A 27,048-nucleotide genomic window follows, 5' to 3' on the forward strand; every position below is an offset into this window, starting at 1 on the left:
TCTTTGCTGCTCTCTGACACACAGCAAAGGCTCCAACACCATCATCTCAACTTCTCTCATGCATGAACTCTTACTGCCCTAACTCCTTCCTGCAGGCTCTGCAAATCAGGGGCAAATTCGAAAGATTAACTCCTTAGAAACATCAGAATTCTGATTTTTTAATGATCCAAAGCACCAACCTGAAGGTTCAAAGTGCTCTAATTTTAATTCTCTCCAAAACCTCTGTGTAAAAGTGGAAAGGTACATTTACCCCATTTCTAATATACCTAGAAGATGACAAGATGGCATCTCTTTGCAGATGACCACTGCAGTGTGAAGAATAACACAGAGGACATGGCTTCTATTTTCTGTTAAATTGGGGTTTCAGCAGAACAGAAATGGGAGATGAATATTATGTAACTACATGAAGAAGATACTGGAGGCTGAAGGAGACAGAATGGAGCATCTACTGCTCCATCCCTGGAAGTGTCCAAAGCCAGGTTGGGTGGGCTTGGAGAAACCTGGTCTAGTGGAAGGTGTCCCTGCCCATGGAAGGGGGTTGGAACGAGATTTGCTTGAGAGTCCCTTCCAACCCAAACCATTCCATGATTCTATGATCTGTGAAAATCACCTTAATTCATCTAATAAGAGAAGATACTTAAAATGCATATTTTGAGGATAAATGTTTGTCAGTTTACAACAGATGTATGAAAAACAACTGCCACAATAAAGCAAAATATATTTACAAAAAATATTCCTTTTCCAGCAACAGAAAACACTTCTTTTTGTTAGAACGTCTGAAAATGGCTGCCACTGTTTTCGAAAGACCTTTCACTTCACTTTCCCATCTTTACAGCTCAGTAAGTGAAACATGTTGCAAACACTGTGGCAGAGGCAGCTGCAGAATGGCCATGGCATACACAGATCATTAATTGAGAAATTTCAACATAACTGCCTTAGATTATAAAGATGCAAAAGCTTAACTTGCACCTTAAAAGGCTTAAGCCCCATTCTTAATAATTCTTCCACCGAGAGAGGTGAGAAAGATCATGGAAATGAATTTATTTCAGTTTAAAACAAGTGAGTTTTGCTGTTTCACTTAGGTCTGTGCAGTGCCTAACCACAAAGCTTTTCAGTGGTGCTGTTATTAACTTCTTTCATTAACTCAGATTCGAGAAATACATTTGTTTTTAGCAACAATAAAGGACCGCAGCCTTTAAAACGTCTGGGTATTTTAGCACTGCACAATTTCTGAATACTAGATGAAAGAAATATAAGGATTTATCTGGTATGTTTACTGCCCTCTCTTCACAGGAAAAGTGCTGCAGTACATTTTAATTTCTGTTTATTTCCCTAAAACCCTCTCCATAATTTCAGCTGTATGCAGTAAAAGCTACGGCCAAGCATGAGCTGAGTAGCTGCAGCTTTGTGAAGCATCCATGAAACAAAGCATCACTTTCAGCCAAGGCACAGGTCAGAAATCCCACCAACAACGTGTACACCATGGCAGCATTGGTGGCCTTTATATAATAAATGGAGATAATTTTTTAGAGCAAAGTGGTTTAGCCACACTGATTTTATCAAGCTCTTCTCAGAACTCTGCTGGTACCTCAGTTTGCTACAGGGTCATTGTTTATAGAATCACAGAATAGCCTGGGTTGGAAGTGACCTAAAAGCTAATCCCATTAGCTCTTCCACCCCTGCCATAGGACAACTTCCACTCTCCCAGTTGCTCCAAGCCCCAGTGTCCAACCTGGCCTTGGACACTTCCAGGGATCCAGGGGCAGCCACAGCTTCTCTGGGCACCCTGTGCCAGGACCTCACTGCCTTAACAGGGAAAAGTTTCTTCCTAATATCCAACCTAGACCTACTCTCTTTCAGTTTGAAGTCAATCCCCCATTTCCTGTCACCACATGGTCTTGTAAAACATTAATACAAAACAATTCATACAAAAAAAAATGTAGAAAAATAATTAATATAGAAAATGTTTATGGAAAAGGATTCCTCAGGGTGACAATGCTGTAGACAGGAGGACACCTTAAATAACGAGGAGCAGTGCGAGCCACACCTACCATGAAAGAACCTGGTTGTATCCATACTGAAAATCCCTTTCCTGGCATTTCTGGACAGGATATGACAATTGGTTCTCATGGAAGTAGAGGACCTTTTTCAATTTGCCAAGGTCAGGGCGGAGGGCGGCGAGTTCAGCCAGGTTAAGCACTGAGCTTGCAAAGAGGATCCTGGAAAACAAGGAGAGCAGTGTTTACTGCTGGAGAGCGTGCTCACAGGGGTCACCCCTTCCCCTGCTCCCCACTCCCTCCCCCCCAAGAAAAACATAACCCCTATAGGGACACATCAATAGCTAAGCCTTAATACCATGTAGCAGCATTCGAAGTTTTGATCTCTTAAAAAGCAGCTGCTAAGAACCCAACTAGAAAAGCACCGAATCTCATTGGTCTTCCCAGCTCGGTTACAGAGAGATGCAAAATTGAAAAAAAAGCTGGATGAATTTTATTGAAAAAGGCAAGAAAAGCTGTATCTGAAGGACAAATGGAACAAAGATAAGGCTGACTAGGGAATACTTTGCTTGCCAGTTTCATTACACTTTACTTCTTTATGCAACCAACTACTGAAATTCAATATATGAGCAGGAATGGCACATGTTCATGTTATGACATAAACCCTTTTGATTTATGCAGTGCACTTATCTAGTATGGTCTGCTTTTCCTTTTTTTTTTTCTTTATTTTTCCCAGCCTTTTTCTGTTTTATTTTCACATTTTTATTAGGTATCCACTATAATGAAATGTTGTTTCTACCCTTGCACCCCAGTCCTGCCGCTGCACTCCTGCTATTCCACAGTCCACAACACTGCACACATCCTTCAATTAGATAAAGCAGGCACAAACAACACTAACAAGCTGCTATCTTAGCCTTGTGTAACTTCCCAGGCTATCAGAAAATGAATGTATTTAAATGTGTAATATGAAATCCTGACCCTACTGTAACCAGTGGCAGATTTCCCTGCATTTCACCAAAAGCCTGTGAGCATCTCCTGGCCCCTGGCTAGCACTGCTTCCAAGCAAAGTGAATCCTGAACTTGCAGAGAGCTGCAGAGACATGGACTTTTGTGTCCTGTATTTCTTATCACAGGAGATTTGAAAAAAAGAACAATTTGAGATTAGGTATCTATTGCACATAATAAAATTTAATAAACTACTTTTCAACACAGCTTGTTTCTGAATTGTTTGTTTGGGTTTTTTTGCTATCCACCATTTTAGTAATTCAGATTCAGAACTTATTTATGCAATGTTTTATTATTTTAAAATATTTTTGTTCTAGGTGTTTTTTCCTACTGCTATTCCCATTCTTTCTATTTTTACATGAATTTTGTGTTCAAGATTACTGCCAAACTGAGATCACTAATGTGATAAACTTCTAATTCTGGCTGCCAACCTCAAAACTCATCAACTTCCCCAAACATCCATCTAGAGCATGTGTATTATATCATATCTCTGCTAACTAACACTCTGCTTAGATAACCTGTATCTGCAGAACAAACACTTCCTAGGGCATAGATCCTGTATCCATCTTCATCAACCTGGGTCAATGCTGATCTGAAAGGCTTACAAAAGTAAGAAATGACTGTTATTGCCTTGTTCATCAAATATTTGATGGTTCTAAAGGGCCTGTCACACAGAATGCCAATTAAGATATGAGCTCAGGTTTATTACAAGCCATACTAGGAGGAAAAAATGGTTTTAGGTAAGTCATTACTTATTTGTCACCATGAGTAATGACCTCTGGACCTCCTAATGACCTGGGTGCCAGGCTCAAAGCAGAGCAGGAAAAGCTTCCTGGGGGTGATGTGAAATCCCTGCTCAGCACTAGACTGACAAAGAAAAATGCAAACTGGAGAAAATATACCCCAAAACCTGCAAAAAATGAGATTAAATAGTTGCTTGGAAAAAAGTTTGGCTATTGACAGGACAAGGGGGAACAGCTTCATACTAACAAAGGATGGGTTGACATTAGATAAAGGAAGAAGTTCTTCCCTGTGATGGTGGTGACACCCTGGCACAGGTTGCTCAGAGAAGCTGTGTCTGCCCCTAGATCCCTGTCAAAGGCCAGGTTGGACGGGGCTTGGAGAAACCTGAGATAGTGGAAAAAGTCCCTGCCCATGGCAGGGGGTGGAACAAGATGAGCTTTAAGGTCCTTTTTACCCTAAATTATTCCAGGACTCGATTTCTGCATTGCATTATAGTTTATCTTTTCCTTTACTGATTTTTTCAAAAAATTCCTTTCTGCCATGAGTTAGGGAAGAAAACTGAACTAATACAGGATGGTATCAATGAACCTGGCTGAGTTTGAAGGAAGAAAGGGCAAAACGACAGCACATTGGGACTGAAACCACAGGAAGCAGCACAGAACAAGGGTGGGAAGTGCAGACAGTGGAGATGCCAAGGTTAACACACTGACTGGACAGAAAAGGGCAATGGAGAGCACAATGAGAAGAAATCCAAGAAATAAGCTTGGGCAAAACCATATAGCTCTGACACATCTTAACTTGCTCAGATCAACAATAGGATAATTAGGAGGGAAAAAAAATATGGTTATAGGCACAGGCAAAAAGAACCCAATGTCTGCAGTCTTGGCTTAGGCAAACTGGAGGAATTCAATAGCATCATTAGAGTACGCTGGAGCCTGGTTTCTATCATGGCAAAAAAGGCTGAAAACTTGGAAAGCTTGCAAGAGATAGGTCTAAATTTTCTCCACTGTAAATAGAAAGTGATAAGACTCAACTAACAAGCAGATCTCTTATCACTGCCCAGCTCAGCACAATAAACTGGTGTCAAGAGAAAACTGTGGTGATGACTAGCAAATTCAGATGTAGAGTCTGAAGTGACATTGCCTATGCTTCTTGCAGCAAGGAAAACAACTAAAATAAAACCACTGATTAGGAAACACCCTCCTTGATTCACTTCCATTACTTTGCCGCACTTCCAGAATTCATCCCAACTCTTTCTTTACTGGCAGAGAAGCTGCTAACTACCAGCACTAACCAATTTCCCTGGCTTTACAAGCTTAAATAACACCTGACAGCACGAGTCCCCGTGAACATGCCCACAGAGCAGCCACGTTCATGGCTAATGGACTCACGCAGGGCACTGGAGGATATGCTGGAGTGTATTTCCATTTAACACCTATTACAGGGGGAAGAAAGGAAAGTTTATTATAATGGAACGTGTGACATAAATATATGTCAGTTGTCATTCCGTGTGACATCAACTTTCATTTCACCTCGGGTTATTATTTAAGTAATAAATCCTAACAAGGTGAGCTTTATCATCCCAGAGAGTGTATCCGGGAGGTAGAGACACAAGGTGATGGCAAGAACGCTCAAAACATGATAATTCCTGACAGCTGCTGCTTGAGCACAAGTTAAATTGAACAGTTTATCTCAGCATAAAGATGTTATAAGGTTTTATGTTTAATTTAAAAAAATTAACATAAAACCCAGAGAAAGCAGAGTTAGGCAATCTTTCACAAACATGACATACTACAATCACTGTATAAGCTGGATTAGTACTTATTACCATGCTACTAGAGAATTAAGCTGTTTTTAGACCACCAAAGAGCTTTAAATTGCAACTTTTGTCTCTGTAAGAGAAACCTATATTTAAAACGTCTGCTAAATTCAAATTAACAGCTACATCATTAACTTACCATCTCACAAAACCCCCTACAATTCAACTGCTATTATGGTGTCCTTATCGAGACCTATCAACACTGCAGCATTTAATATATACAGTGCTCTCCAATAAATACACTGAGTGAATCCTCACTAAACCTGTGCTGAAGGTCACATTCCTAAAGCTCTGTCCCAGCTCTCCTCTCCAAAATATCCCCGAGCATTTTGCTGTGTGACAAGTGACCTTCCCGCACAGAGCAGGACCAGCCCACATGCAGTAGTCTCACTGCCTTGGAGACTGGCCAGATTTAGGCCACCATCCACACAAGCTGTAGTCTAAAGCCATGCCTGTGCTTCATCTGAATCAGTTCACAGTCCTTCTGAGGAGCTGCTTGTGTGAAATTAGTTAAGCATGTGCTTAACTAAAATAAATATTCCTGGGAAGGAAGCTGAGTGCACTTGCAGGTTCAGAGATGTGACATGTCCACAGAATTCTCTGCCCTTTGCTACTGTCTTCCCCATTATGTCACTCCAAAGGACTGAAAACCAGTGAAATATAAAAGCTTTTTTTTTTTTTTTTTAATTACCAGCAGACAAAATGACTAATACAGGTTTCCACTTATATCAAGCAAATTCTAATAGGGAAGGTGCTAAAGTATTTTTATTTGGCTTTATAAATCTTCTTTGTGTCACGCAGCCATGATTTACTCTTTTATGGCATTGCCCTAAATCTTTCAATTAAATTCCCATGCAACTTAACTAAAAACACATTTTGCCTTCCCCTTGGGAGACCACACAGGGCATATTTATGTATCTATGGATGTGGAGGCTGAACTCTCCAATCCGCCAGGCTTATAGAACAAAGCAAGTTTGAAACAGCACCTGATTTGTAGTGGAATGTTCCTGAGTCTGGCAGAAGCTCTGCACGAAGGACAGATAAACGTGGCCACTATTTGTGTGGCAGTCCAGGTAACCCAGCTCTCCCTGGAAAAGAGGGATTGCTGTAGGATACAATCCTGCAGCAGCAGGGACTCTCCTGCTCCGCAAATAAAATCCAAAGCCATAATTCTCTGCTGCAAAACAACTACATTCACAGTAAAATGAGTTTATGATTGAAGATCTGGCAGTCCAGAAAAGAGCTATGAGCACTCTTCATCCTCCAGGAGCAGTATTACAATAAAACAGACTAAAATTTGGATATGGCTACAAAAATAAGCCTTTTAGGGAAAGAGGGTACTAAAATAATACTGTTCAGTAGATGGCATTGATTGAACTAGTGAGGCCCTGGCACAGGGTGCCCAGAGCAGCTGTGGCTGCCCCTGGATCCCTGGAAGTGTCCAGGGCCTGGGTGGACAGAGCTTGGAGCACCCTGGGACAGTGGAAGGTGTCTCTGCCCTTGGCAGGGGTGGAATGGGATGAGTTTATGGCCCTTCCAACCCAAACCATCTTTGTTTCTGGATTGCACTGTAATTTATCCAAACCCTTCTGCTCTATGTTGCCCCCTTAAAGGCCAAGGCAAAGCCAAGAGGTTTGACCACAGACACATCCACCTGGAGAAACAAGGGCTCCAAAGATGATGGAGGCTTCCAGCACCTCCAGACCAAACCTCATGGTTATGGTTCCTCCATCACAGTTTTCCTTGATTTCAGCCCAGCAATTAGGCAAGTCCATGGATTTGGCTTTAATGTAAACTGTGTTTCAAATAGCACTGTTAATGCCTGCAATCTTAACAGACCAGTTATTTTTGTTATTACACACATTTTTATATGATCTACTTACAGAAGTTGCATTTTATCACTAGCCCAAGAACACACAAATTACAACTGCATATAAAATGCTTTTCCTTTTCCCATTACACAATAGACGACACTGAATTTCTGAACAATAAATACTAATAAGTGGTAATATGTGACAGTAGACACTATAATAAATAATAAATTAACAATAATTTTTGACATGGAATGTACAAATGTCAAAAAATGCTTATAGATATTTTAACTCATAAATTAAGGTTTTTTTCTAGATAAAGATAATTTGCAATGTTTACAGAAATAATTAAGTCTTACTATTTTAATGGTCTTTATTTTTCAGAACAAATCACAAGGGTTGTCATGCCTTTCATCTTAATTAGGGCATGTGTTTGTCTTATTTATTTCTATGTACTTTCATAAACGTTTACAAATATTAATTGTAAAGAAAAATATTTTTTCCTCTTGCTGTAATTGCTATATGTACATACAGTACAGTGATAAATATTCATGGCTGCTACCAGTTCAATATTTAGGATTTGGGAGTTGCCTTGTATGCTAAAATACAGCAGGAAGGAAAAGCTTGGTTTCAACTCATACTGCCAATGCATTCTTTTTACATATTTTTATTTTAAAATACACCATTTCAAAAATTTTAAAAGTTATATAAATGTATTTTTAAACTTGCAGATCATTTGGGTTCTCTCACAATTCCTCCTTACCCCTCTGATTCTTTATTTCAACCAGCTGATCAGGGTATTTATGTACTGGAATCAAACCTCAAACAAAATTTCCGGCCAGATCCTTAGCCCACACAATTAAGAACCACTCTTAAACACTTTTCCACTATTTTTTAGGACCTTTAACTCAAAAAGATATCAAAAACTATGTGAAAAATGTGAATCAAAATTACTTTTCTATGTAAGATCAAGAAGTAAGTGTGAAAGAGACTCTCACAGAGCAGACTTTTGAGGGGGGTGTATTCTGTATGGACTGCTTTGCTCTTTAGGCAACGACACTGAAGCTTATTGAATTTTATTAAGTGTGCGTGGTACTATTTTTTTCCCTGATTTGTAATTAAATTTGGCTTCAATTAATTACTGACAGATGCACATTTTTACTTCAGTGGCCAGATTGTTCACCATGGGCTACATTGGCCTCTCTGTTCCCACGAAGGGAGAGGTCAGGACCAAGCAGTCAGAGCTGTGGTGATGGGGGGAAGGAGAAACCATGAATCCACATCATCCTCCTCGCTCAAATTCCATCAGAAACAAAAAATGAAGCAAAGGAATTTTATTAGATCAGAGAATAAGCAAATCAGAATAATCCACTAGTGAAACGTAGCTATTGCTGGGTGCTTTATATAAGATGGACAGATTAACTCTACTCAAATAGGTGCTATGATGGAGCAAAGAAAAAGTAGGAAGCACAATAAATAGAGGACATAGTGACTAAAGACAAAAAACTCACCACAGGTAAATATACAGGATGCAGTGATGTATAATGAAATGACATCTTAAAAGAAAAATGCTTGCGAAACGGATGTTCTACTCAATTAGGTAACATTTAAGCAGCATTATTTATTGGTTGTAAGGCTGCAAATTAATTTAATTTGGTATCTTATCTGTCCAACTCTGGAGAGAAGCCAAACATGTCAAAAGCCTGGCATGAACAACGCAATATGGCCAAGGGGTTGTAGCAGCACGGAGAAGTCCTAGGGCTACACGTAAGTACACTTCTTAATCTGAACAGCAAGATTTGAGCATTGTTACTTCACATCTCCTGGTGTCAGCTTGGATGCAGGATGGCACAGAGCAAACAGCCAACATCATGGATATAGGGATCCCACTGCAAGGAAGGCTGATTTATCCCACAGAAAGGGAATCAAACCCTGCACAACACAAACCCAGCACAACACTGAGGGCTTCCCTTAAAAACAGGTTTGTAGCAAGAGATGCTCACATAAAGTAGAACAACAAATGAGTGGAACTCATTTTCCACTATTTTAGTATGTTTGGTCAAATTAAAGACTCAAATCTTCCTCAAATTTTCAGGTTTACACATTTGTATTTTAAAACCACAGAAGACTCACTCACAATTGCAGAGAAAATCATGGAATCTCAAAATTGTTTGGGTTGGAAGGGACTCTAAATATCATCAAGTTCCAACCCCCTGCCATGGGGAAGCTTTGCTGACTGTTTAGGGTGACATTTCAAGTACCCTGAAAATCCTGTCTTCCAAAGTATTCCAGACTGGTTTTTATGTTGCTACATGCACCTTGATATCTAAACATTTTTTTTAAGGAATCTGAAGACTGACTAAAAGGAACTTAGCCTTCTTAGCAAATGGCTTTCACATTTTTCTAATATCCCACAGCTCTGATTTAATCTCACACAATCTATGAACAGCAAGTCCTTTAAAAATTATTTTTATGGGTTCTCTTAGCTAATTTTCCTAAAAAACTCCTACTCCAGAGCATCAACCCAAGGCATAACTACTGCCTAAGAATGGGGACCCTCAGGAAAAGCAGGATTCTTCCCAGAAAACTAATACAGTCCTCGAAAAAACTCAGACTGTCATAAAACCTGAGCAGCTGGCAACTCTGTCACCATGAAGTATCCATATGGAAGACCGAGATGTGTCAAACTACCCAAAACGAGTTTGGATAGTGCAGAAGATGGAATAAATAATTCAGTATCTTCAACACTTTCAACAGCAGGTAGTAGATATGCTACCTGCTCCTACAACGTGCCAAAATGTAACATGCGAGTGAGAGCGAGCGAGAGAATGTGAGTGTCTCCAACCTGTTTTCATGAGGATATTTTGCTCGAGGAACTTCTCTTTTTAGAGGCATATGATCCGTATCAGATGTTTGTCAGGAGCAGGCAGCACTACAGAACATTAGGAATAACTTAGTGATTTGTAATATATATTCACAAAGTGAATTCAAAAAGTCTTCCGTATACATGTATTGCAAAAAAAAAAAAAAAAAAAGTATTTTTATCAAATATTACCAAAAAAATGAAGGGGAAATATGTATTTCTCCCAAATGCCCTTCATACTTCTAGAATATTTGCTGCTGCAGCATAGTGGCAACTTTCCTGCCATAATATAAGATGAGCAAACTACTCCATGTGCTCAGCAAAATGGCAATCAGATTTACACAATTAAATATTTAAATTTAAATATTGCTGCTCCATGTTCGTGACATAGCTCAGCTATAAAACTACATGGTGCAGTGTCAGTCTTCTGCCATCTCTTCCTAAGAGAGTCAGTCACACATTGGTGCATAAACCTTCATCATTTATACTCAGAGAAGATAAAGTGACACTTCTGTTCGCCAAGAAATTAAAATAATTTAATGCTTAAGGGTCTCCAGACCTGTCTTTGGAGGGACAAACTCCTTCCTGCACAGATGTATCAACCAACGCTTCATCAAAAGCACAGGGACAGCAGGTAGACTGATATTCAAAAGCACATCCATAAGGAAAATGTCAAGTTTTGTGTACTGCACACTATTTTGAGCCCCTCCACTTTCTGATTAGAACATTTCTGTAACTCAGCAAAGCCCACACTCGCTACCAGATTTGAAGGATTGCGCCGAAATGGCTGAGCGACCGACTGAAGTGAGATTTCAAAGAAGTGAGACAAACACTCGCCTAAATTCAAAAGCTGCCAAACATATTTCATCAGACTTTCAAAAGATAATTGTTTTGTCTGTTCTGAATTAAGCTGTAAGTGCTTTAAGAAAGGTTTCTCTACAAACATGGCTAAAGATCACAAAGGGGAGCATTTGGAATGAATGGAACCCCTCAGTCATATATTTATTTAATATCACTTGCATCATGCCTGGCATATACCATAAGCTGCTTTATTTCCATTTCCATAACACGATTTTAAGGATAATCTATACTGATGTCCTACCATTTTATTTCACATGTTATCATAACAGGGATTTTATTTATAATACAACCAGGGAAAGAGAAGGAAATAAAGGGTCTCTGCTCTGCAGCTTGGAGCTCCTGACACGGGATGTAAGGGACTGATGCAAGTGCTGAGACAAACAGAAAAGAATTCAAAGAAAAAGAGAGTATGTCAAACTCATGAGAAATTTTAACAGCCATGGAAATACAGCCTTTTGCTCATTTTTCTTCTCCAGCTCCTGGCTCAGAGTTTTGCAGGGTTAGCAATGACATTAAGCATTTACAGTCATATTTGGTCAATTTATACAACACAGATATGATCCTTGAGTGAGCAACCCACACCTCAACACTGCAAGATGCTGCTATTTCCCCACATGCAAAAATCCAATAATAAAATAATAATTTAATAAAAATACTTCTAGGCTCCCATATATTTCACAAATCATGCTTTCCCAGTGCATCCCATGCTCAACTATCACCCCAGAATTCTTTTTATCACTAAATAAAGCATCCAGTGCTAAATTGCCATTATTCTCCAGGAAAACGGAAGAGAAATATGTGCCTCTGGGGTTGAAATCATATGCTAAAAAGTCAGAAAACCACACCAGATGCTTTCTAATCTTTAAGATTAAGAAACTGAGGCCAAGGCTTGTTTATCAAGGGCCACCAAGCGAACCAGGGCAACAGTGAGAAGTCAGGAGCCCAAGCCAGAGCTGAAGATAAGTAAATGTCATGGTCTAGTGATTTAATCAGCTCATGTAAGATCATGTAAGTGTTTATGTATCTTATGGACCCTGCTCACCACAGTACCTGACAGGTTTCCCAAAATATTATCTCTGTGAGAGTGTACAGAGTGATTCAGCATTTTCAGATCTCCTATCTTGACTCCCAGAGAGATGCACATGCACAGATGTCTGCGTGCATGCACATGCAGATACACGACACATAAATACTACATACACACACATTTCCTAGCAAAATCCACCATAAAAATATGAAACATTCTGAATTGAGCTATTTAAACTGTGGCCAGGAAAACTGTTGACAAGAGCTAATTTGTTATTGAAAAAAGACTGTGCATCTCTCCATGACAGAAACCTAAAAATCTGTTCAAGATGGTTGGGCAAGAAGCTTTCATATCTGCAAAGGCTGTGCAAAGTAAAATAGTTTTGGTCAAGGTCTCCAAATAACACCATTTTTCCAGCAATGCCTTTGAACAACACATAAAACGTTTCAGGAGCTCCTGAAAAGGAAACTTGACTCAAGCTGTTTGTCAAGAGGACTGGAGATGTTCTTTGGAAAATATTTCCAAAACGTTCTGGAGCAATGGTAGCTGTACAATCATATGGGATTAATTTTATGTATATATCTCTTTATATTGCTGGAAGAAACAAATTAACTTGAAAATTCAAAGATTTTTATGCAGCCCTGTGCTCTTAGGTACAAATATTTAAGTAAACTTTACTTCCTGTCAAACACTGAAATGGATATTAAATTATATTAAATTATTATAGATACAAGCAGTAAAATTTATTTTCTACTTTCTCTGTTAGCTCCTGCATCTTGGTATTTCTTACACAGAGTATAAAAGATATTATAATATTATCTTTTATTTAAATTGCTTCTTCTAACACACAAACTTTGTGCTGAATGTACAAACACCTGCTCAGAAGCCTCACAGATTTTCCCTGTAAAGGATCACAGGTTTAGAAAAAGAGTATTTATTCCCAATACTCCTTTCCCTGATGGTTTCAGGATGCCATCCCTTTAGTCATTTTTTTTTTCCTTTAAAATAAACAAATAAATGAACAAACCATACAGAAGGAAGGAACTTCAACATTTCAGCCCCAACTGAACCCAAAACTCCCCACACAGAGCCCTGTGATCCCCACTTGTATGTGCTCAGCACATTGGGAGCTGCCTCAGCCTGCAGGTACATGGTGAAATACTTCTCTTGATTCCATATATGAAATTAAGAAAATAATAAAATTAATGTTGAAAAGAAGTGGGGGGGGGGAATAAAATGTGGGAAATGTCCCTCTCTCCTGTTCTAGGACCTGTGGATTGACTTGAAGAGAATGAAGCAATTTGACAGATAAAATATTAAAAAAATTCATTTTTTCCTTCTCTCTTGTTTCCCTGTATTAGCAGAAAGAACAAAATGAAAGAGCAAGAAACTAGTGAAAAAAAAATCAAGCCAGAATTACATCCGTCAGGGTGATGGAGTGCAGTGTCCTGCCCAGTCCCACCGCAGACCTCCTCAGGGCTACTGTTTCAAGTAAAAATTAAACAAGATGACACAGAAACAGTCCAAGATTGACATTTTCCAGCTTTGTGTCATGTTACATTATTTGAATGAATCTCAACTTTTAAAAACATCCAAAGGAAAGCGAATGAAGGCTGCATAAAACAAAAAAGACATGTAAGAAATAAGACTCTCACTAGAAGAGAGCCACCCATGTTGATACTACCAAAGGTAAGAATATTTTTAAGGACACTGTTACCTATCCCAGCCACTCTTTTTGTTGCCAGATTAATATGAAAAATGTTTATTATTCTACCAGTATTTTTCCCCTGTGGCTTTACTCAGGTTGTGTTCACAGGTCCATCTCAAAGGTTGCTGATGAAGCCCAGTGTTCCCACCACAGCTGATCTCTCCCAGTCATCTTCAAGGTCCTGAGTCCACAGCACAAGAGTTCAGCTTTATGGGAAGGATAAAGCCCTGAAACTACTGGAAAAGCTGTTCAGAAGTATGAAAAATAATATGCAGGATTTTTTTCCTCAGTTACCAAGAAATTTGAAGCAGCCAGCAATCAACCTCCCTCTTCTCAGCACTCAAAAGCACTTACAGAATCCTGTTCTTAACCCCGCCGCACACAAAAAATTCCCTTTTATCTTCCATTTATTTTCATTTTTACCTGAAAGGCAGAAAATAGTTAGGTTTTATATACATCAAACACGAACTGGACTTTTTTGCAGTGCATTACACTGTGGTTGCCTTCCCCCTATATGAATGCATACCTGAATTTCCACAAAAAAAAAAAAAAAAAAAAAAAAAAAAAAAAAACAACACAATATTGCCCTTCTGATTTAAGCATGGCCTGTTACTCAACGCAACGTTCATCTATACATGTTCTCACTGTTTAAGAACTCGGCGCAGGTGTTATTAATAAAATAAATTTATTTTTAAAAAGGATGCTATTCTATAAGCTTTGAAGCTCACACATAGTCTAACTTAAGCCAGCTTGGGCTCATCTGGTCTTTAAATGAGCCCTTTCATGTGGTCAGCCCACGAGCCATACGTACTGCTGCTCAATCACGCCACTGTACATCGTCAGCGCGAGGATGATTTGCATGATTTGCATTTCCTGTGCGCTCCAGCTTCAAGGAGCTCTAAGCACCACGTACAAAAGAAACCACCGCCAAGTAATGCAAAGATTTTTTTAGTTAAACCAGATGAGACCGTTTCAGTCGGCCTTGCCAATACTGAAAAGGGAAAAAAAAAATAACAAAAAACCAAAAAAACAATAAAAAGAAGGGGGAAAGAAAAAAGTCTCAGGGATATCCTGTTAAATAAGGATTTATTTGGAGGGAATCTGAACCTTAGATTCATAGCCTTACTTTTAAAATATAAAAGCTCTATGAGACCCTTAATAAATATGGCCTAGCAGAAAATAATTTAGTTAAGAACTTTTCTTCCCTAGTATTTCTTAGCTTTTGGCACTACATTATGTTGGTAATTTATTTATTTATTTAATAGCACATAAATGGATTCTAATTACATTCTGTTTCATAAGGTAGAAAAAGTAACCAAATTAAACTGAATTCACTGATAGCTGGTTAATACTTGTCCCTATGAAGAAATCTTTTCTTTTACCCCAAATGATCAATAAAACCTATTGAACAAACGGCTAAGACAGAAACAGCATTACAGTGGGCTTCAATGAATAAGAACTAAAATTTAAAAAAAAATGTACCAGAGCCTCGTTGTCATGAAAAACAGAGACAGATGGGGAGCCAGACCTATATGATGCTACAAATAGATGAATATCTTGTAAGGATTTCAACAAATGTTATAAGACCCAGTCAAAATTCGAAAAAGTACAATGCAGTAGCAAAAGCAAATCTGAAGTTCACCTGAAATCCAAGCCATACTATCATCTTTATACAGATGGCCAATGTTTCAAAAATAACAATAAAGATTAACGCTCTTATAAAATCTTTTCTAGATAACGGCACTGCTAAAAATGTCACTATTCAGTATAAAGAAAATAAAATTAACAAAGTTTGCTTTGACAGCTGCTTTAGAAATGAGGTGCATCCTGCCCCCAATTTAAAAATCCAGGTGGTCACATGTACTTCATGTTCCAATATTGGGACTGTATGGCAAGTCTGCCTTTAAACTGGTAGATAAATTGAGATGACTAAAGACTATCAGGCTGACTGAGTGAGCTGTATGTGCCCAGCTACAGAGTGCAGCCTGACAGACACTCAAGTCAGGCTGCTCCAGGAATCTGCACATCATCATACTCCAGAAAAACCACAGCGAACTCCCGGCACTGCCACTTCCAAAGGACACTCGATTTTAGAAAATTAAATTGCATCTTCTTTGTTGTTTTGTTTTGTTTTTTCCCTGTGTTGTTCAAATGGAACCAAATATAAGATGTGGGCAAAACCGTAACCAAGGGGTTAAGTTCTGTCTTGAACACAAAAATTCCACTTATTTCATTGTTGTCTGCAAATATACAGTCAAGAGCCACATTTAATCACCACGTGTAGTTTCTATATTGTGACTGTAAGATTTAGTGATCGAAATGGCTATCAGAATAAAAATGCACTCTGTCATTTTTCCACTTAGACAGCCCCTGTATAATGCTCTTAAAGGTCAGCTAATTTTATTATGGAAAGTAACTAATAACCTTTATTAATTCTTACGCTCGCAGTTTTCGAGCACGTCAACCAAATAAATAATACACTGCAGGAAGACACCACACAAACCAAGCTGTTGAGTACAATCTCTCTGCGTTTGCAACAGACAAAAGAGGTCATTAGAAATGTAATACATGGGTTTTTTTTTTTTCTCTGGGAATTAGGAAAACACGGATAGACAGAGCTTTGTAAAAGCCAGGCTGCTGGTCCTTCCCCGTGCTCCAAGATGCTGAGACCACCAAATGAGGTGCTAAATTCATGAATACCCAAGCACAACCATGATTCCAAATGTTACACAGCATCTTTTATTTTTTCCTAATTTCCTAAATTTGCAGGATGTGCTCAGTACTGGAGACCATAGGAATTTTGCTTAGAAACTTTTTGCTGTCTTCCATTTAATAAAATGACTGAAAAACATGAAAATATCAGTTAAAATTATAGGTGTTTCTATTTTATTCTTGCAATATCTCTTGCATGGAAAGCATCATTATGTTGCACACTATATAAAATGATGCGAGAATATTCAGATTTATTAAGGATTTTGCTTTCTTTAAGTGGATTAGAATGCAGAACTACTCCTGGTTAGCCTTTCCTAGCAAACTGCTTTGGGTGAGTTTGTTCCTAAGAAACATTACAGTGCCTGAAACTAAAAATAGATGGTTATTTTTAGCCATTTAATCACATGAGGAAAAAGACACAGTTTGTATCAGTCTTTTTTAATTTACAAAATAATTTCATAACGCACCCTGTGTGTGTGTGTATCATGAAAATCCCTGGCACTCAACCTCCAGGCTCACACACTGGCTGCAAGTGGAAGCAAAATGGGGTTTAAAAGATTCCGGCAACAATAGTCTTGTGACTAAATCAGAAACAGAAGCACAAGTCATGAGCCAAACAGATACCTATCGGTTTCCTTGAGCTTAATCTGATTATAACATGGCTCTCAAAAATGTTAAATAGAATGCCACGTCAGAGAGCTGGCAAATGATAAAAATAGTTCATGACAGGAAATCATTATTAAAGCAGCATTACTTGTGTATCTGTTATGGAAATTTCCCTGTAATTTTTCTAGGTTTCCCCTTATGTTTTTTGTTGAGTTGCTATTACACTTTTTTTTTTTTTTTTCCCTCAATGGCATGTAAGTTTGAGATGTAAAAAGAAAATTATCACTGCAATTTTCCAACTATACTCTGCTCAATACCATCTCAAGTGTGTCATACATCATCTTGTCATTCACTTGAACAAGAAATCACATAATATGCAGAGGTAGAAAATAATCCGAAATGGGGAAATGCCACTAGGGCAAAACCACATTCATATGCCAACACAGGGGAAAATTAAAAAAAAACAAAAAAAAAACCAAAAAAAACCACTTCATCTTAACTACTTCAAGGGCTTTCATAACGAAAGCATCTTAAAAATACTTAATTGGGGGAAATGTTTCTATGAAAAGCTGCTGGGAATGACAGTAGAGTCATTCTAGAGTTCACCACAATATTAGAAAACCAAACCATTGAGAATATACCATTAGAAATCAACCTGAATGTTTTAAAAAGCTTACATAAGTAAAAGAAGATTCAGAACCCTAAGAAAAATTTGAGAAGAAAGCCAGTATTTCTATCCTCCTACTATTACCACTCCCCTCACAAACATCCTCCAGATTGTCCTTCAGAGCACCCCATAAAATAAAAACTAGAGTTGTAGTATCTTATCCTGACTTCAATTACATAATCCAGAAAAAGCTTTTACAACGAAAAAACCCCAACTATACAAAAATAATCCCTAAAAATACTTCTACAAGATCTTATCTTACTCTAAGGCTAACTCTAATTCCAAAGTCCCTATTTTCCCATACTGAAGACACTTCAACAAACTTGAACAGCCACCTCCAAAACCCTTTGTACTTATTTTAAAATGCCACTGGTGGGAAAAAGCTTTGATCCCTCAAATTAGCTTTTTATTCAAAACAGACATTTCATCTCTAATGATGACTCAGGCTTCTCCCAAGAAAAGCCAGGATTAGTTGGTAACTGATGCAGTGCCTTTCCATCAGGACACCCAGTGTCCCTCCTGTACCTCTGCTCATCCTCCCTCTGTTCCCTGCACCCAGCAGCCTCTACCACTGACATGGACACTTAAAACAAGCAGTTATGGGGTTTTTTTTAATTTTAGGTCAAACTCGTAATTATTTGCCACTGGCATATCATAAGACCAACACATGATGTGGGGGAACAACAAGGTACTTCAGAGACAGGTCTAAATGGAAGTAGGGCTGGCTGGTCTTTAATTAAACTCCAACTACTGCCCACCCAAAATCCAGAGGTGACAATGCAATCACAGCAGTAGTGACAATTTCTAAAGACACCAGAGCCATCACATGTTTTGCAAGTATGTCTAAGACCACCTTGATTTTTGTCCTAGATATACAGCCAAGCTCTGCCTGACTCAGCATGAAAGGGAATGTGCATCCTATTAACAGCAGTGCTTAAACCTTATTCCATAAAGAGTTTTCCAAGAGCACTCACATCTATTCTTCTTAATATCCCTCCCACATTAAGAAATGATTATTTAATACAGAGAGTAATCAGCTCATGGTCTTACTACAGTCATCCTTGACAAAGCAGGGAAAAAAATACCCAACTGTGAAGCATTAGAAAGTCAAGGTTCAAAACATCCCCATTTATTGAGATCAATGCAAATTTATTTAGATCTCCATGCAACAAGACCAAGTGCTGCCTCTTGATACAGACTGGTAAATTCAAAGTTGCTACTTCTGCAATGGGCCTTCACCAGGACACATGGGAGGTCACACTGAAGGACACACAGCCTTAACTGAGGGAAGAAAAGCTGGTGACAGATAATCCAGAACTAGTCAAAAATTTAATTTTAACACATTGTTAAGCATTGAATTTCGTGCTGTCCTGCCTGTTCTCTAATCTAAAATACCAATATAGGAGAATGGACTAATAGATAATTAATTTATTACGCACCCTTCCAGGTGAGAACTGAATGGCAGAGTTCTTGGTGTGTAGCAAGAGCAAATTTGTTCCCAACATCCCCTTTCTCATTCCATAGTCCCTCACAGATCCATTTTCTCTGTATTACCCCAGAAAACGAGACATACAAGAGGAAAACAGACATTTTTGTGGTGCTTAGGAGTAAAAATATGTATGTGTAGAATTATATAGAGGGCCAGAACACCTCCCATCACTGCAGGCTAAATGAGTCATCCACTTCAGAATAATGACCAGTAATTAAACAAGAATCTGTAGTGCTGTTAAGTGCCTTTAACAATTCCAACCTATGACACTGAAGGGGTACAAGCTTCCCATGTACAGAAACCATCCATGTGATCTATCATACAGTGGAGCCTCTTATAAAACAACCTCTCACCTATGGAAATTCTTCTCCCCAAGAAGCTAAACAAAAACAATTTAAAACATTTATGGCCATAAATTTCAGCCCTGTTCTATAAACTGATGAAGAGACATGACATCATGCTAACTACCTAGACCTGTCTGGTTGATTACAGTCCCAGGTTCCAGGCTGAAGACTGAACTGCAGGAGCAGGGAAGGGTGTGAACCTACAGGTCAGCACAGATGCTGAACACAAATCTGGCTGGCCAAAGCCAGAGCTGACACTCCAGCAAATATAGGAGGTCTGGCCATGCAGGGCTGACACCACAAATACAAGTCTTGCAATATTTTTGCCTTCTTTTCAGCCTCCTTGGACTGGAAGTATGAAGATTTTCCTTAAAGGGACCTAATTGTTCCACCTCCAGTCCCTGTATCCACAGTTCTGTTTTCATGTTGTACAGACTCCATATATTCCCTGAAACATAAGCCAAATAATAGCAAACCCCATGCTCCAATGGGACATTTCTATCTGTTTTCTATCAGCATCTCAAGGTGCATCTCCCTTTGTTCCTTGGTTTCTCCTACATTTCCAGACCTGAGTACCTAAGTCTCCAGAGCTTTACTGAAGCTCTTTCATACAGCTTGTTTCTAAGTTTGTCTAGAAGTATTTGTTTTTCCCTTCCTAACCTCTTACTTCTCTAAGTGCCAAGCACTTAGCCAGCCAATATTCCCAAATCAGGCTTCAAAGAGGCAATTCTGAATTGTCTTGACTCAGGTTGTGACAAGAAGGGGCAGGGGCCCCCAAAAGCGTGGTGCTCTGCTGCTGCAGGAGGGAGCAGATGGCCACCTTCCAGATGGTCGTCTCACCAACTGCAACATCTGTACCTTGAATTACATCTCAGAGGATGGTCCTGACACAGACTGCAGGTCACTGCCCACGGCTCCTGGCCACACGGCTGCTCTGCAAGCCAGAGCATTTCGCAAAATGCAGAATGACAAGCCTGAAAAAAGGTTATGACTAATTAAAGTTTGTAGCAGGGCACAGTTGAAAGACAGCTCAAAAGTAGATGTTAGGGAGAAATCCATCTTAAATATATATATTTTAAATGTTTCTCCAATCCAGTGTTTTGTCCCCAACCACAAACATGCCTTCCCTTCCACATGCGACCTTGCAAACCTGGAATTAAGATGTGAACCATGCAAACCCAACCAACCCCAAAGGTTTTGCTTCCAGGTCACTCCACAGCTGAGAACGAGCTCATTTTTCAGCTTCCAGACCTAAAGTCTCTACCAGCACTACAAGAGTACTCAAAAATGGACTGGATCCAGCTTTAAATATGATAAACTTCCCAAGGCTCAGTGAAACAGTGGTCAATGAATTTTAGCTTGAAGAATCAAAGAGTAATTTGTGAGTTCTGTACCATTTAAGTTTAATTTTAACACAGGCACAAATTATATTGTTTCTTCACATGAACTTAATTCAACTCCTCATTGGGGCAGTTAAATTTGGAATCTACCAACAGGAAGGTAACCAAACAAATTTTGATGCCACAATAAGAAGCTGGTATAACTTAATACTATCACTAATTTTACAGTATATATTCGTCCACAGTTTATTTAATAAATTCAAAAATTGTTACTGCTTTCTTATTCTGAATGCATTACTTCCTCAAAAGACTGTTTCCAGACACTTAAAAGGAAAAAAGTGTGTTTTACAATAGGAAAAAGGAGCACACTGCATTTCAAAATCCATTAAAATATAAAATTCTGGTTACAGGCTCAACAATCTGCCTAATTAGTTTTTTCTAATTAGCAGGATGCTCTAACCTCTTTAATAAGACTTCTGTGGACAGAATGTTCCATACTGGTTATCCATCTGAGGAAAAAACTAAACAAATACTTCTGAAGTGCAGCTAATAGAACAAACGTGGCTGGGCTTCATGGTCAGAAGGCTGCTCTGGCATGTAATACCAGCAATCTGCAAAGACATGAAATATTCTACCTTGGATACACTTCTGCTCACACTAAACACCCCTCTGGATTACAAAGACAAAATGAAAGATTTTATATGCAAGAGTCAATGAAGTTACAGTTTTAAACCACATGCCAGAAGGCAAAATAAATAGAATAATATTTTAAAAACTGAAATTCAATATGCAAAATAAAATATGCATGGACCAGACACCATGGAAAAGTGAACTGAAGAGATAATGGGAAGGCAAATACCACAGTGATGCTGTAACAACCCAGAGTGTGGTTGCAAAGCTCTTTGGCTGCACAGCAAAGCATTTGCTTGGTGCACATAGCTTTTGTATCTTCCTCTTCATCATTCAGAGCCTTAGTCTGTACCTAGCAATTAATAGGTAACAGTATTGTCTCCAAATCCCATTTTATCCAACAAAAACCATTTTCATTATTCCTCTATATCAACTCTGCGGTTTAAAAACGATGGGTTAAGTGAAATAGGGAGCCCCAGCAGTATCTGTGACCAGAGGAAAACTCTGGAGATAAAGAAAACCCAGTCCCCTGCTCCATTAGGAGTTTGCAGAGCAGCTGCTGAGCTTCATCTCAACAGCTGAAATATCCTTTATACTCCTTAAAAATGCAGGAAGCACACAAGCATCTCAAACTCCCTCCCTGCCACCAATTCATTCACCCCGATTCCACCCATGGCCCCAACATGTTGGCCTCATCACCCATCAGCAGACAGGAAAACTATTATTCCCTTCACTTTTTCCCAATCAGTATCTAGGAAAACAAGAGCCATGTGCAAAATATAATCTAAGAACAGTCCCTTGAAAACCTCCTGCTAATGACAGGAGGTACAGAGGCACCATAAATATTGACTTCAAACACGCTGAGCCCCAGAGACCCCACGCACTCCACAATGTCAATGACCTTCCATGCAGCTGTTAGCATTGGAAATTAAGATTTTTCAAGTACAGATGCTTACTTTAATGCTGAATTTATACTCCACTCATCATAGCATAGCATGGGTAACAGTTGGACTTGATATTCTTAGAGGTTTTTGCCAACCTTAACGATTCTATGATTAAAATCTAATATTTTTCTTCTGTAGTGAAACATAAAACTATACAAAAGTATTTTCCAGTGTGTTTACACCAGAATGAGTATTAATTCAAGGCAAGACCATGCTCCAGGTTCTCTGCTCCATGTTAGAAAAGAAATGGAAGAAAATGTAGGTTTTACTACTTCTAACTCATGATGCAATTTTCAATAATTACATCAGACTGGTTTTCCAGAGTGGAAGTTTCTTTTGTGGTAATTACTCTTTTCTGACACTCCTGCCTATGGAGCTTTTGGGGACAAGACCTGAGGTCTGCACTTACAGCACTTCAGAGCTGAATGCTTCAATGGCCACAGAAACCACTGAAAACCAATTCCAGACTAGGCTGGGCCCACAGGATCCTCTGCAGGGCTGGTACTAAACCTCAAAAGAGCAAGTTCTGCTGCAAACCAGATTCCACCTTGAGTAGATGGTAACACAACAGTCTGGAGGAGGTAAAGATGAGGCTCTGTAATCAAGTCCTCTTCCAAAAAAGTCTTTTGACGGGAAAACATTTGAGTCATCAGTAACCACAAAAGCCAGTTGATCTCACACAAGTTAATTTCTCCCAAGCAGGACCTTGAAGATTTGTGAAAGTCATGGAGAAGCACAAGGACACCAAATATTTGCTCCTGGGATAACTAAGAGTCACAAATACCAAGAGATGTCCAACACCTGATGGTAATTCAAGGTCCTCCCAAAGCACCTATCCACCTTTTGTCCTCCCACTTTGACACCCCACAGCTCAGACTTGAGGATGTAACAATAAATTGGAACCACCTTTAGTCTAGGATGACAGCAACAATGAAGGAATTCAAGTGGTAAAGTAAAAAAAGAAAAGAAACACAAGAAAACGGTCACTGTACTACCAAAGGAAAAAACCTTCAAAAACCTGCCAAAATCTCCCCCAAAATTAATTATTTTCTTTCATGGTTTTACCGTCTTTAGCAATATTTCTCAAAATTCATTTGGCAGGTAAAATTTTTAACTCTTAGGTTTTTAACAAAACTGACTATCAGGAAATTTCTGCATTAAAAATAATTTAAAATAATTCAGTTCCTCAGGGTTTAAGCATAGAGATGTCGCTATGCATGATAACTGCTCCATGTTTAGTGAGTTACAACTCTTCTGTCATGAGTAGGAAATGCATTTTGCTCACAAAAGCCAAAGGCACTGTCAAACCTGCAGCAATCTGCAGAACATTAGGAAAAAAATGCCTGCAAACTAACTGTTACTAGATAATGGTCCCATTTATCATTCTTAAATTCCATCTTTAATTAAAAATGGGATATTCTCTTACATAAATAAAAAATTACAGATGTTCTCAAATTACTCCCCTCCAATTTTTTTAGATTTTCCATGTATAATATACATAGTTATACGTTCAGAATTTTTTTCATGTTATTACATAATACCTTAATACATGAAGATTTTTCCATATTCTAACTAGATGCATATAATTTTCCATAGAGCATGCTATATTAAAAAATATTAGCACTCAAAGAAAACAAGTTAACAGAAATCAGTAGGAATACCATTTAACTGCAAGAAAAATATAATTTGAAATGAATTTTCTATTGTTCTTCCCATGATCACTTACACCTTTTCTTTTTACAACATTTAGTAAATCACTAATTTAAAGGACTGATGTAGTTGCATGAGGTAATATGGTGTGAGAGAAACATTAGCTCCACTCTAAATACATTTTTCCCCATATAATTCTTTGAAATACTGTTAAAAAGAATGAATTCTTCCAGTAATTCTGCAACAAGAAAATCATGTATTTGCTTTTGTGTCCACTGCTGATTCCTTCATTCTTTCTTCAAGTTGAACTAGACAAATATAAGTTCAAACGTGCAACAAGTAAAATGGAAATTGAGAGTGCTAAAACAAAAAATTATGAACAAGAAGGCAAGGTTATAAACATAAACAATAAAAACAGTCAGTGCTCTGAAATGGAAAGCATTCTTTAAAATGACTGTGTCCACTGGACCATCAGAGTAAATGTGCAGGAGGAAGGGAGGAAAAGACAGGGACAAAGGACAAAGGCAAGAAAGGAAAAATACTGTCCAAGGGAATAAGGAAATTGTGGAAATCTTCATTACAGAATGATGAACAAAAAAAAAAAAAGCCTTTCACTTGTTTTGTATTCATCAAAGATATTCCAATTAATAGATACAATGTAAGTATAAGTAATTGTTTTCTGAAGGGAAGTTAAATTCATCATCATAATGACTCAAAGCCTACCAATACTTAGGCTGAGATATATCAAAGGGAAGAGGAGGAGGAAATAAATTGATCAAACTGTGGTTTGGGGGAGTCAGAAGTTGATCCTAAATTAAATGTTTTCCACTGTGGCACAATTTAGCACATACATGGTAACCAAACTCCTGCCTAGGTATGTGTTGTGTGTTTAGGGAAGAAACAATACCATAATCCACAAAATTAAATGGTTTATGTGTCAATTTAGACTAACATTTCTGTTTGATACAGAATGGCATTTATGAAGCAACCATCCATCCACAGCCACCCTCACCCTCAGCTCACACCAGAGTGGGCTCCAAGATTAATGGCACTACACCAGGAGGTGATGCCCTTGGAGAGCATCCAGTGCACTCCAGCCTTTTCTTAGGGACATTCAGTCTTGTAATCCCAGGGGAATCAAGAAGATAAGACCAGAAAACACCTTTGGGCACGTTTTCCAGAGTGACCATGGACCTGGTCAGCACCTTCAAAATCTACACTGAAACTCACAGACACCCACAGCAGGAACCAAGAGCCCTCAGATGGCATAAAAAGCAGATGTAGAAAAAGAATCCTACAATGGTTTGGGTTGGAAGGGACCTTAAAGATCATCCAGCTCCAAATCCCCTGCCATGGGAACCTTGGTTGCCCCAAGCCCCATCCAAGCTGGCTCTCAGATAGAGGCACATGGGCTGGAATAGGTGAGGAAAGGCCTCTGGATTCAGTCTGTTGAAGACTGGAAACTGAGATGTCACAGCTGCCTGAACCAAGACTTTCAAACTTCAGAGTGTTTGGGTCAAATTAAAGTTTATGAAAAAAAAAACCCAAAAATATATCTATTTATATTAGTGCTAAGGTAGGTCTTCTAAAATTGCTTTGCTAAAAACAGTTTGTACAATGTAAAATTCCTTTTCACTATGCATCAATTCACAAAACCCAGTCTAGTTGTGGGTACTCATTAAGAAAATTAGTTGTTTATGACACCAGAACACAAAGCTATAAATCTAAATCATGTGCAAAGCAAGTATCTGACAAAACTTGTAACATTTACTTCTTAGCTAAAAAAAAAGACAAAACTGAGATTAGAGGGAAAAAAAAAGCAGCACCAAAAAAAAAAATCAATATTTTTCTCTTTATTAGATGCAAACTAAAGCTTTTTTTACTTTCCCTTTGGAAGATCAAATTAGTGTTATGGGCTGGAATGACAATGAATTGTGGAAAGTATCATATCCTTTATAATATAGTAGTGTATATGTTTGTTATTTGGAAATAGAAATGTAATCCATAACTAATCTAGAAATAAAATATATACACAGCAACCATTTAAAAGGACAGATAAAATCCTCATTAAAATCCTAAGTGCAGAAATACTGAATCATAATGCACAATTTCATTACATTTTACTGCCAGCAATGTAAATATCAATTCTCCAGGTGATTCATAAAATTCATTTTAGAAAGAAAAACAAGGATTTCACCCGGCATTTGAGAACATAAAGGAAAACACATGCTAGAGTTTGAAAACCCAGACTGTTCTTTCCTTCTCTCATCCGAATATTTTGCTGGAATTTCAGCAAATCTTTTACACATCAAACAGACAACTGCCATTTCACATTAGCACTTTGTAGAGATCACCCAGCAGTCCCAGCCCCACGTCCTTCCCAGCCCTGCACCTCTCCCCGCATCGTCTTCATCATTCCCAGCTCACTTCTGCCAAAACTCAGCTCCCATATATACACTTCCCCCGACTTCAAAGGAAGGAGCCTGCATTTAAACTCATCTAAACCCTCTTGTAACTATCCAAATTGTGAAATTGCCTAATAATGGGAGTGTATTTAAGGGAAAAAAAAAAAAAAAAAAAAAAAAAAGCATGTTGGACAAATTACCCAAGTAAAGTTTTTTGGAGGGAAGAGTGCATGTGGGGGTTTCCACACAAAAACGTAAAGAAAACCTGTCACTTTTAAAATGAATAGCTACCATCTGCCAGCATTTTATCTGAGGCAAAGTTGATTAATGCAAAGTGAATGTTTAAGATCACATTGCTGTCTGCCTGAATAAATTTCAGGTAGTTTACTTGGGAGGTTTTTTTGTCCTGTTTCTTAGAAGATATTT

The 27,048-nt window shown here is 38.4% G+C and overlaps 1 protein-coding gene across 11 annotated transcripts in view; it reads right to left on the reverse strand.

Annotated features, from left to right (window-relative positions):
• QTMAN (queuosine-tRNA mannosyltransferase) overlaps positions 1-27,048 on the reverse strand; it is a 171,253-nt gene that overhangs the window by 85,131 nt on the left and 59,074 nt on the right. For 9 of the 11 annotated variants that reach the window (XM_088168390.1, XM_088168393.1, XM_088168394.1 and 6 more), the window contains one exon: positions 2,052-2,219. The exons of 1 other annotated variant lie outside the window; for it this stretch is intronic. In XM_088168390.1, the coding sequence (XP_088024516.1) occupies positions 2,052-2,219 (168 nt within the window). Of the gene's footprint in view, positions 1-2,051; positions 2,220-10,221; positions 10,309-27,048 lie in introns of all 11 variants that reach the window. One more of the 11 variants, XM_014870796.2, reaches the window with a different exon arrangement.

This window comes from Sturnus vulgaris, chromosome 7 (assembly GCF_052056855.1).
Source record: "Sturnus vulgaris isolate bStuVul1 chromosome 7, bStuVul1.hap1, whole genome shotgun sequence".
NCBI classification, from domain to species: Eukaryota; Metazoa; Chordata; class Aves; order Passeriformes; family Sturnidae; genus Sturnus; species Sturnus vulgaris.